This window comes from Polypterus senegalus, chromosome 1 (assembly GCF_016835505.1).
Source record: "Polypterus senegalus isolate Bchr_013 chromosome 1, ASM1683550v1, whole genome shotgun sequence".
Lineage (NCBI taxonomy): Eukaryota > Metazoa > Chordata > Cladistia > Polypteriformes > Polypteridae > Polypterus > Polypterus senegalus.
The window spans coordinates 263,695,968-263,709,034 of record NC_053154.1 but is presented as its reverse complement, the minus strand read 5'-3'; the positions used below and the strand labels follow the sequence as shown (position 1 = coordinate 263,709,034).

Genomic DNA, 13,067 nt, shown 5'->3' with positions numbered 1-13,067 from the left:
AGTAAAATGAAATAATAGTACATTTTAAATCTATTGTAAGTATGCATACATTTTTTTAAAAGTACATATAAAGCAATACAGTTCAATTAGACTAAAGCATATTTAAAATAGTCCCACTTTAGTATGTTCAAGTACATTTAATACAAAGTTGATATTGTGTACAATTTGGTACAATTTAAATACATTTAGCAGAGAATTAGTTGTTCATTTTAACACATTTGAAATATACTTAGCATTAGTCCTGGCCTATGTACGTATGTTTTTTGTACTTTAGCACACTGGCATTTTTTCACCTGGGATGACATAATTGCTTGGAGTGAACAGAAACCAAGTTACAAAATACTTTGACACTAAACAGAAATTAGATGTATAATTTGGCCATGATACAGTGCACTGTAGTACTAACATGAGACAGACACTCTGAGTTTTTTGTCATCAGTATTTATAAAACTCACTTGGTATTTCATGAGAGATCATTATGGACCTAGCTCAGAAGGCAATAATGCAAATAGTTATAATATACAGCAAGTGGTGTAACCAAAGTGGTACTATACAATTTCATAAGTGGTGGAATAACAGAAAGGACAGAATTAAAAACAAACATCACTAGCACTTTCTGTCTAATATATAAGGGATATTTCAGACATACAGTCAGGATTTGGCTGGTCAATACGAGACAATTCACAATATTCAAAAAATAAAAACTTGCATACAATGTACTGTTAGGTGTGTATACCTGATCACTTCAGTGCTGCAGACAGTTGTAGTTGTCAATTGTAGTCATTAGGACCAGATAAGAACCACTAAGCTTTATTAGTAATATCACTGGTGATACTTAACAGTTCCTTGGCTTTCCACATAAACTAAAAAAAAAGGTTTTACAAATACAGTACTTGAACAGTTCATCTGAACCGCTTGGAAAAGTCTCTCACTAAAGTAGCCATAGTGTGAAAAAAAAAACAAAAAAAAAAACTGAAGGAAACTGAAGTAAAGAGTAATGACACTGTTACAAATGCACATTAAACCCTTTTTAAAAACTATCACTAGTGATGATATACTAATTTATATCTAGCAAGTATGTGCACAAAACACTGAATAAACACTACCATAACTGATCATTTTCTCGACAGTGATATCACTTTGATTATCTAGCCCAGTCTAACTAAAGGTTTACAACTCCTGCTGCAAAATGTAAAGGTTTTAATTTCCTTTTCATTGGCTTTCAGCCCTCCTTCTCTCCAAACTTAAGTCAAGGAGACACAGTTTAGCTTTTAAACTGTCTTATGCATGACCTGCCTGTCAAAGATGCAATGGAATGGGAGAACTACACATTTTCTTTCTGATTCTGCACACCAGTTAATACTGCAAAGTACAAAATATTAAATGCTGCAAAAGGCAGACATTTACAGTCTTTTAAAGACCTGATTTTGTGCTGTTATTTGAAAATATGTCAACAAACTGAAAATAATAAAGACCATGCATTACTAATATACCAAAGTGTAAAATTAATATTTCTTTTTCTATAAAATTCTGGAACAGTCTAATTTATGAAGGGTCTATTTTCTATTAATTCAGCAGTGTCATTATAGTATAACATTGTATAATTACCTTTACTCTAGCCAGATCATGGGGATTAAGAACAGATCCCTGGTAAAATTCCACCTGAGTAAAGTGCCGCTTAAATAAGGCTTCCAGCTCAAGATTAGGGGAAATACTGAAACAAAGCACAACAAAACAGCACTTCAATATTTTAGTCTTCTATGAGTGTAAGAATGTAATCTAAGAAAGTAAATGTTAAATTCATGTAAGTGCTTAATTTCAATAGAATATCAGTTTCTTGCAGTTACTTAGATTATGGTATAGTCTTTTACTCTCCATAAATAAAACTTTCTTATCTATAACTATAAAAACAAAGGGTTAATTAAGTTAGTTAGAAAATCGTCTCAAGTTCTAGAAGCATAGATTGTTGGATGATTGTTTGGTTAGTTTACAAATAGAACATTGGCATGCAGTTTTCTGAACGATTTGATTGTCTCCCGATCTTTAAACAACCTTTAATGAGCACAAGAACAATTGAAAGAATGACTGCATGACCAAATATAGAGAGAAATTAAGCAAGATAACTAAGCTTAAACAGAACTTTCTTTAAACAACAACTTTTCTCTTGTTTGCAATACCATTTTTTTCTCTTTTTTTGCGTTTTCTTTTCGCTTTGAATTTTACTAAAATTTGTAAAACATATATATTTAGATTGTGGATTTATTTGAACATGCATCACACTATTGTGCTATGAAGTAAACTAAAGCTGCAAAGCCTTAGAATTTTTGAATGAACGCAGCTACAATGAAAATCTTATCATAGAGTTTAAAAGAAATCTAATAAGGTGGCCGAATTATATTGACAGTATACAATCAGACTGACACGAGGCCACACATATTGTTCAATAGATAGATTTATATTGTTCAGATGATTTCATCAAATTTATTTTATGACTTACTTACAGATTTCCCAAATAATTTGATGCTTAATGAGTAAATGTGTTTCTTCCAAAAACAAGCACTGTGCCAATAGAAGAAAATTATTAATGTGTATATATATTTGCATAGTGAAATTCCGGATTTCAAAAAATGAAAAACAGAAACTTGTATCAGCAGGAGACAGTAACAAATCTGTCAACCAACAATGAGAGTTGCTGAACTTGAAGAACATAGTCAAATGTCCTTCAGAGACGGGAGTCTTTAAACTCAGTGCTGAGACTGCATGATTTCCTTTCCAATCAGTGAGTTAATTTAATGTGTTTAATTAGTTGTCCTTTCACTGCTCCGGTTACTCTGTAGTCAGGAAAACACAGTCCCACTGACTGTAACTAAACAGGGTTTGGTCCTTAACTATCTTTCAGGCTAGCCCACCCACTTGCCCATCTGCCAAAACCCCACGACTCAACAGTATAACACTATCACTTCACCTTTAGATCTCTCCCTCTCTCGCTGCTACTTTCATACCACTCTGGCCACAACGCATTGTCTTAGTTGACCCCTAGCTCTAACTTACTTTCCAACTGAAAGCTACATTGGCTAGTTTCAGGAAGTGGCCTTTAAATACGTTTCTACAGGACAATCCCTGGAATGTGTGGTTGGAAACTGCTTCCATAACTACTGAGCCTATTTCCCATGAGATCCCTCCAGTGGCACTATGTATCCCTGTAAAACAGAGCCAACTTCTAACTAAAGTCCTACTTGGCTGTTCCAGTGCCCTCTTCTGTAAAATAAGTAGCAGGAGCATATCTTTTCCATGTGGGAACCTTCTGTTGCCTTCTAACACTGTAATCTATTAGACTGTTGTATTGAGATGACTGTCAAAACCTAAATGTTATTTTATGAGGTACTTTAGGACTCTGGATAGGACTAAAGAAGCAAATGTATAGAGTAAGGGGATGCTATTGTGTGAAGATGTCCTTTGTTTTTCTTGGTGGTTGGCCTAGTTCAGCTCTTCTCAAATAAAGTGAGCAAGCTAAGATCTTTCTGTATGTCTAAGCAGTCGACAAAAAATGTTTGTGTCTATCAGTACTTTTTGTAACAAGATGGCAACATGAATAAGTAACAATTGGGGTAATCATCTGCCTTGAAAACTAGATAAGGCAAGACAGTCTATTTCTGGTAAGTATAAAAATTGTGGAGAAGCTTGTTGAGAACAGCACTTTATAAATATACTGTTATGTACAGTACACAGGCTTTATAATTTTGTCTTTTATTCAAATTTTTGTAATTCTAGATTCTCATTGCTTTGTTCGTGAGCCCCCAGTTCTCATAAAACAGACCATTTTTAAATACCTGAATAAGGGCAGGATTAATATAGTTAAAATGAATGTTTTACTGTCATCTTTATACCTTTTCCAGTGCATTCCTTTGTTCTTACCCAAATCTTTTTTTTAATCTATTGATCAAATGATCTCCTCATTCATATGGAGAGGTAAGTCTCCCATTCCCAAAATTCGCAAGTCACTATTAAAAAAGTGCCAACTCAGTGCAGGTCTGTCTTTACCCAATTTGATGTTTTATTATTGGGCAACTAACATCCAAAAATACATTTATTGGCTAAAAGATCCTCAGGCATTTTGGTGTCAGCTAGAAGCTCAATCATGTTTCTCGACCTCCCTCCCTGCTTTATTATTTTCATCCCTCCCTGTATCCCTTACTCAATATACAGATAACCCTGTTGTACTTAACTCTCTCAAGATATGCCATCAGTTTCGACGCCACTTCAAATCTGTTTCTGCTGTCAGGAATGCCAGGGGCGACGACCCGGCTGGGATGCCTTGGAGGACTGGAAGAGGCCGTGTGCCCACCTCGGACCACGTGGAGGCCACCACCCTGGTTGCTTTGGGGGCCATGGGTAGAGGACTTGGAAGCCCAACTCTGTAGGGGCCCGTGGTCACTGGCAGGGGTGCCCCGATGCCTTGGGAACCCTGGACCTCAGCACATCTGCCACACCAGGAAGTGCTGGGGGGAAGAGAAGCAGGGACACCCGGAGTGCTTCCGGGAGTGCAAGGCTTACTATCTCTTATTCAGTTTAAAGTAGTACATAGGCTACATTGGTCAAAGTCTAAACTATCTAAAATTTATCCCAAATGTTCCTGACCTATGTGACCGATGCAACTCCTCTCTCTGCAATTTAAGCCACATGTTTTTTCTTTGCCCCAAAATCCAGTTATACTGGACTTCCTATTTTGACATTATTTCTCATGTTTTTGGAATCCGACTGGAACCTTGTCCTTTGATCGCTATATTTGGGGTTCCTGGAGATCCTGATACGTCTTTTAATAGTACACAATTGGATGCAATCGCTTTCACTTCACTGTTAGCACGACGTAGAATATTATTGTCCTGAAAGGCTCCGCATCCCCCGACCATGGCCCGCTGGCTGAAGGATCTTATGTTCTTTTTAAAACTTGAAAAAATCAAGCTTTGTCTGAGAGAGAGAGCTGATGGGTTTTTGAAGGTCTGGCAACCTTTTGTTTCTTATTTTAGATCCTTGGAAACAATTGCACCTGATTGAACTTTATTTATTTATTTCCTATTTTATTGTATTACTATTATTTTTTTAATTGCTAGTTATTTATTTACTTATTTTTTGTAACATCCTATGTATTAGGGTTTTTTTTTTTAAATTACTTTCTTGTTGTTTAATTATTTAATTAATCATTATCCATTTTATCTATTTATCTTTTTTGTGGGGCTATGGGTTTTAGGCATTATAGGTTTATTGTTCGCGTCTGATAGTCAACACTAATATGTTTGTCGATACCTTTGGCATTTTTATGTATTTGAAGAGATGTGTATGTATGTTGCTGTTAATTGGAAAACTGATAAATAAATGGGAAAAAATACCTGAATATTAGTGATAAATACTTACTTATGGAGAAAAACAATTTCTACATTGACATCATCCCTGTCCTTGTGTAGGAAGTCTTTAAGGAAGTTGGATACACTTTCAAGAGTAATATGACCACAAACCACTATATGCCTAGAAAAAAGTTAAAATAAACATTAAAAAATAATAAAAGTGAATTTTCAAAAATTTACTAGAATGACACAATTTCAAATTGGCATCATACAAAAAAGATTTACTAGGAAATTATGTTTATATACAAGTCTTCAAATAAACATATATTCAGTATATATGTTTATTTCTATATATATATCAAATATACAGCATATATGCAGCATGTATTTAAACAATGTGTATGCCTTTACAGCCATTGGTATTGAGCTTACAACTGGAAAATCACTTCATAATTCAACATTTTAAAGTACTGTATAAAGTGTAAAAACTGTGGATACACCTGATTTTAAAGGACACTTTTAAATATAAACCCTCTAGCAGCCACAAAAAATACACCTCAGCATAAAAAACAAAACAATTAACAAAATAATTAAAAAGTCTTGCACTTTTTTAATTAAAGGAAATAGCTTGAACTTTATTTAGTTAGGTATCAATGAAACCATTTTATTACTCAAACATTCTACTTCACTGTATACATTTTAGAATTTAAAAAAGTTGCAAATAAAAACTGTTGCACTTTTTCTGAAAATTTTAGAAAGTATAGTCTTGATTCATGAAACTAAAACTAATCTGTCAGCATGATGTATAAAACCATAATTTTTACATAAAATAACATTCTTAGAAACACTTGATTTATTTCAGAGTCTTGGAGGGCAAGAACCTGTCCCAGATACAGTCGAAGCTTGGCTGGAAACTGCTCTGGACAAAGCCCCAGTTCACTGAACACCATCATTTCTGTTTACTAAAAATTCTAGTCTCTTAAATGATTACTTCTTGAAAGCTTCAGTAAACATGATTACAAAGTATTTCTAAAAAGCAAAAGAAAAGAATGGGAAGATTTATGTTATATGAAGTGAAGTTAAAAATTAAGCAGATTGGAAAATAAAGAAAATCATACTGAAATTTTGTGATTAGCACTTCTGCCTAACAGTTCTAGAGTCCTGAATTGAAATATGAGCCCAGCCCCTGACATGTGGATTTTCCGAGGTCTCCTTGTGTGTTTTATTTTTTTTTTCTTGTAAGCATTCTGGTTTTGTTCCCACAAAATGAACAATGTGTGCTGGGTTACCTGGCAACTCTAAAGAAGCTAAGTGTGGGTGTGTAAGATAGTGCCCCGTGACTGACTTCTTGACAATCCAAAATTAGCTCTTGTCTTCTGCCAGATGCTACAGGCTCAGCACAATCCTAAATCTGAAATAAGTGCACTCACAAAATCAATGTATGGATAGCTGGATACTGAACCATCAGATGAAAAGTACTGTAGTGAAATGGTAACAGTTTGAAATAATTTACATTGGGCATGCAAATTAAACAATATTAAGCAGTTCTATTATAATTTCATACTATACTTGTATGTACAGCATTTAGTTGAATGAAGCGTTTATGTGATGACAATTTAATAGTTGTAAAAGCTTGTCTGTAACAAATTATTTTGAATTATTTTGTGAACTAAAAACAGATTTTAATCAGTAATTAGTTTCTACAAAACTCTGCTTTAAAAATAAATTAACATAATTTTTTAATCCTATCAAAACTGATATAAACTACTATAAGTATATAGGAAACACCTATTTACTATCAAGTTGTTTTCTGACAGTCTTGTGAAATGTTTCCTACTGTACAGTCAGACTACTCTTGTACACCTTCAACAACTCAGGGTATTATTTAAAATTCAACGAACCCAAAAAATAATGGGCTACAAATAGCACTCAATCTTTCTATCCACCTAATGAAAATACTAATTTTAATAGGTAAAAGTAGGTTCATTTTAACCAGAAGAATGATAAATGATGCATATTAAAATAAATTCTTATAAAATTCTTTTCATTCTGATAAAATACTTTACATTTACTGTAGTCAATTTCACATATTCAGTGTACCTTGGAAAAATAATGAACTTGTGCACTGGCAGACGTTCATCAAGCTTTGAGCAAATTAACCAATTGGAGTATAAACAGAAAATGGTGCTGGAAATGAGGTATAAAAATCTGAAGACAGCACATATTCTATTAGAATAAATTAAATACTATACTGCCTCCGTACCATAGATAAAGATAATGACACAAAAATAAGTATTCAAATATCACAACTCTATGTTTGTGTGTGTGTCACATAAAACCAGTTACTAGTTTATACAAAAAGGAGACAAAATTTAGATGACATGAAATTGAGAATTTCTTAATTTTATCAAATCGGTTTTACCACTTGCATGATAAAAATACAGTAGGAAACTATGTACATGTGTTACTGTCATTTTTATACAATGCAATTATTGTATATGTGCACATTTATTATGCATCAGAATATTGAATTCTATTCAACTCCTTAACATTAACGTATAACCACATACTGTTTAGTCATATTTGCTAAATGAAGGAAAAAAATAAAACAAAAAAAACACTCATTTTAGACAGCAGGCTAAAGGAACATACTGTTGTAAGAAAAGTAGGTGAACCCTTTGGCATTACCCATTTTTCTGCATTAACTGGTCATAGATTAAGATTAAATCCTATTTTAAGTCACAAATATAGACAAACACAATATGGTCAACATACTGTAATTGAGTAAACATCAGTCTGAGGAACTCTTTACGAACTAGTGTTAAAGGACAACAGTACAAAATTGATCATCACAAGTGAACAGTTCTGAACAAAATACAAACTACTAGGTAACAAAACCTAGAAACAGAAATTCACTAAACAAGAGACTCTTCAAACTCTTAAGCACATTGAGGGCGTCAGAAGTTCAAATGGAGGTGGGCAGTTTGTTTCACTTGCTAGGAGCGACACATTATTTGACCAGGGAGATAAATTACATCATCTTTATTAATGTTTATATTTCTCACTCTGCAAATGAGGACTCAGTAACGAAAATGATGCACTCTGTCACCAACACTTTAATGATGATTAATTCTAAACCTACAGTTATAATATGAACAAATTTCTATCAGTTTGTGACTTGTTCTACTCAAAGAAATAATAAGCTGGACCTGTTGCATTCAAATGCTAAAGATGACTTCAAATGTAAACTATTGGCTTCTTTGGGCATTAATCTTATTCCCAGCTACAAGCTTGTCATTAGATGGCAAACTGCTATCACCAAGTTAGTGAGGAAATGATTTGTGAGTCACACTGAGACACTATTGAGGGATTCAGTCACTGCATCACAGGCTATATTAACTTTTGTGGTACCCTCAAAGACAGTGTGTTGCTTTCCAAAGAACAAGCCCTAGATTACTAAGGAGCTAAAAGGTCTCCTAAATGAGAAAAAGAGAGTATTCAAATCTGGTGACAAAGAGGCTCTAAAAGACATACAGAGTGTGCTAAAAAAAGCCGAGTGAAGGAAAGAAAGCTTACAAGCTAAAATAGAAAACAAACTCACTCAGAATAACATTAAGTATGTCTGGAATGGACTGGGAGTAATTGATGGACTTACGCAATCCAGGGCTCAAGTGCTAGAAAGAGATGTGAACAAAGCTAATGCCTTGAACCAATTTCTTAATTATTCTTAATCCTTGACAGATTTTCCCTCCCATTGACACCTTCTTCCAATGACCAGTCTCTCAACGCCATCCATACTACACCAACAACTCCTACCACATCAATTGGAATAGCCAAAGATGAGCCCACCTCTGATTATCAGTGTGGGCTGTCCATAAATGAAGTCCTAATTAGAAGACAAATGAGGAAGCAACAAACAGGAAAAGCTGCAGCACCAGATGGCGTAAGTCCTCGAGGTCTTAAGGCCTATGTTGACCAACTCTGTGGTGTCCTCTATCACCTGTTCAGTTTGTCCCTAAGGCTTCAGAAAGAGCTGCTGCTGCAGAAAACATCCTGCATAGTTCTTGTTTCAAAGAACCCAGGCACCTCTTCACCTAATGACTACAGACCAGTGGCACTTACGTCTCATGTGATGAAGACGTTTGAAAGACTGGTCCTGGACTATACAGGTATGAGTCCTCTTGTGGTAGACCACCTGAACCCACTACTGTTTGCCTATCGGACAAAGATTGGAGTGGAGGATGCAATTATCTATCTGTTCCATAAGACTTATTCTCCCCTGGACAAAGCTGGCAGTGCTGTGAGGTTTATGTTTTTTGATTTCTCCAGCACCCTCAATACCATCCAGCCATCACTGTTAAAGGGTAAACTCAGAGATATGCAGGTGGATGAGCTTATGGTGTCCTAGATAATGGACTATCTGCTGGGTAGGCAGCAGTTTGTGAGAATCAAGGAGTGTGTTTCTGATATGGATGTGAGCAACACTGGAGTACCACAAGGAACAGTCCTCTCTCCTTCCCTATTCACTCTGTACACCTAAGACAACAAACCTACAAATATAACACCAGGTCATGTCACTTGCAGAAATTCTTAAGATGATTCTGCATTGATGGGGTGTATTGGTAAAGGGAATGGGACAGAGTATATGAGTCAGGTAGAGAATTTTGTTTCTTGGTGCAAAGAGAATGTGTACATCTAAACATCAGTAAAATCAAAGAACTGGTTATTAACTTTTGCTGCATCAATATGCCTCTAATTCTGATTACTACTCAGGGAGTGGATATAGAGGTGGTCCATTCATACAAGTACTTGTGGGTCCACATTAATGACAAGTTGGACTGGTTCAAGACACAGAGAAACTATATAAGAAAGGGCAGAGCAGACTATTTATCCTTTAATGTGGGAAGTGACATCCTTCACATCTTCTACAACTCTGTGACGGCCAGTGCAATTTTCTACACTGTGGTGTGTTGGGCTGGTAACATCAACAGAAGCCCACCAAATCAACAAGCTAATTGAAAGGGCAAGCTCAGTTATGGGATGCACTCTGTACCACCTAGAGGTCGTAGCAAAGGAGAGAATTAAAACAAAACTGAGTGCCATTATGAACAATGCTGCACATCTTCTCTCTGACACACTAACAATGAGGACTTTCAGCCAACAAATTATTCGGCAAAAGTCTGTCAAGAAACACTACTGGAGCTCCTTTATACCAACAGAAAATCACCTACTGTGATAGCAAAGTAAGAAGTTTTCCTTCTTTTTAGGTTTCCTGCTTTTTATTCATTCTGGTGTGTATTCAGACCATAGTGTGTGTGCATATTTTTTTATTTATTTTTCAATATATTTATTTATTTAAAGAGTTTCTGTAAAAAGCTAAATTTCCTCCCTGGGGACAAATGAACTTCCTTCTATTAATCTATCTAAAAAGAGAGTCTGGGCTGAGATTTGATGCCATATAGAAGTGAACAATTTTTGACTGTAGAACTTCTGAGATCTCTTTTTTGAAGAGCAAGCTTCATATCAGCAGATGATTCTTTTTATAGGACAAAGTAGCCCTAAACCACACTTCCAATCTGGTCTCATTGACTAAATTCCAGGTTGGCCAACCTCCGACTCCAGTCAGCTTTAGTTGAAGTCATTAGCCTAAGGGTTCACATACTTTTTTTAACCTATACCTATAAATGGTTCAATGATGCATTCAATATGTACGAGAAAAACACAATAATTATATATTACTAGACATTAAGCCCCTTACAATAACGGGCGCTAGAACAGTAGTGCATAAACATTAGTAGGAACAGTCTATATTAAATGGCAAGGGACCTTGAACTCATTCTGTTTCTTGTCTTAATTTTTTTTTTGTCAAAAATATTTTTGCAAGAAGCCTAAAGTAAAAATTATAATAAAAATAAAATAGAAACGTATGACAATACAGTAAGTATAATTAATATTGCCTTAGTGTAAACCTTTGTAACAATCTGTAATACACAAAATCTGAAGAAGATGTTTAGGAAAAAATTTCTATTTTGTTACCTCATGAAATTTTTCTATAAAATTTCATTATAGACAACATTTGTTGTAAATATTCTGTCTGAGTTTGGCAAGAACTTGCCTTGTTCAGGACCATCTACAACCTTGACAACAACATCTGGAAAACTTCTAACTCTTGATAATGCAACATATAACTGACCGTGGCTGAATACTGGTTGTGGCAAGTAAATGCCAACTTTTTGTAAGGTTTTCTCTTCTGAGTCTCTCTCTTTTAGCGTTTTTCTGATGCTCATTTTCTTTTTCTTCAATCGATCTATTTGTTCGTATTTTTTTTTTGTCTTTCAGCCTTTCTTTTGTTGATGTTTACTTGTTGAGCTGACCGTTCTTCCAGGAGATGTTGCTTATATAGGATTTGATTGTCTGTGTCTTTTGTCCTACTTGACGTGTCCTTTTTTTTTGGGTGGCATGTTGTTAGTAGATATGTCCGTAATATTTTCTCTTACAGTAATACTGGCTTGTATGTGGCTGTAATATGCACCAGTGTATTGTGTTCCTTTAAATTTCTCTCGCAGTAATATGGGTTTGTATTTCCGTAAAATGCCTGTAATTTTCTCTGACAGTAATACTGGCTTTGATGTCCGTAATATGACTTTAATTTTCTGTCACAACAGTGGTCAATCAGCAGAGTGTCCCCAGCAACTGATGTAATGTGTGGCATGCAGTTAATAATCGTGACTGTGTCGTCTCCCCAGCAAGTATTTTAATCTGCATGTAGCTGATTATTGTACGTGTGGCATCTCCCCAGCAACGGATTTTATGTGCGGGCCGCGACTACCTAATCAGCAATCTCTCCAGCAATGATGTCTTTTATTTGCTTATCATGCGCTGCCGCAGCAAGGCCATTCACTGTGTGCCCAGCTTCCAGTGTGTGTGCTTTATTTGCTTATTATGAGTTGCCGCGGATAGGCCATTCACTGTGTGCCCAGCTTTGAGTGTGTGTGCGACCAAGGTGCTGTGCGCATGGGCGGGGCACGGTGCGATGTGCGTCGCGGCCCCGCGCATGTGCACTTCAGCAGAACACCTGAACACCTGGATGCACACTGGGCCTTTATTAAAGAGGATAGTCTGGCTTATACATAATAATTGTGTATAAACCAGATACTGTTTGTTCATTATTGTAACTTAGATGATGATCACAGCTTAAATTGTTACATAAATATGGTCATTTCTGAAGGGTTCAAATACTTTTTCTTGCCACTGTATGTTTAGCTTGCAATACTGATGATTTTTTCAATGTGGAGTGACACTGTACAGGTTTGCTCTTTAGTACAGTTAAATTTTGCCTTTCTGAAATTTATTAGTGTTTATGTTGAGTTAAAATCTGTTTTTTTACCCTTCAACATATTGACAAACTCATAGTATTACCTAACTTTACAGGCGTGCTGACATTTTCAATTACAGGGTCATCAACCATTACAATAATGAGAATGAAATTTTAGCAAACATATTTAAAAAATGTTAAAAGGCTTTGGATTCAGTCCACCCATCTATCTGTCTTTGTGTGTGGAACAAATATATCTGTTGTTAACTAATTATGATTATTATAACGACTTCTGGCCAGTCGCTCTGACATCACATGTGAAGAAGACCATGGAGCGGCTGCTGCTTCACCACCTGAGGCCACAGGTCCGCCAGCCCCTTGACCCTCTGCAGTTCGCATACCAGGAGAAG

At 35.6% G+C, this 13,067-nt stretch overlaps 1 protein-coding gene across 18 annotated transcripts in view; it reads right to left on the bottom strand.

Annotated features, from left to right (window-relative positions):
• Nucleotides 1-13,067, bottom strand: part of kcnma1a (potassium large conductance calcium-activated channel, subfamily M, alpha member 1a) — a 679,240-nt gene that overhangs the window by 167,073 nt on the left and 499,100 nt on the right. For all 18 annotated transcript variants that reach the window (XM_039773065.1, XM_039773162.1, XM_039773191.1 and 15 more), the window contains exons 10-11: nt 5,413-5,523; nt 1,609-1,714 (exon numbers count right to left, since the gene is read on the bottom strand). In XM_039773065.1, the coding sequence (XP_039628999.1) occupies nt 1,609-1,714; nt 5,413-5,523 (217 nt within the window). The remainder of the gene's footprint in view (nt 1-1,608; nt 1,715-5,412; nt 5,524-13,067) is intronic.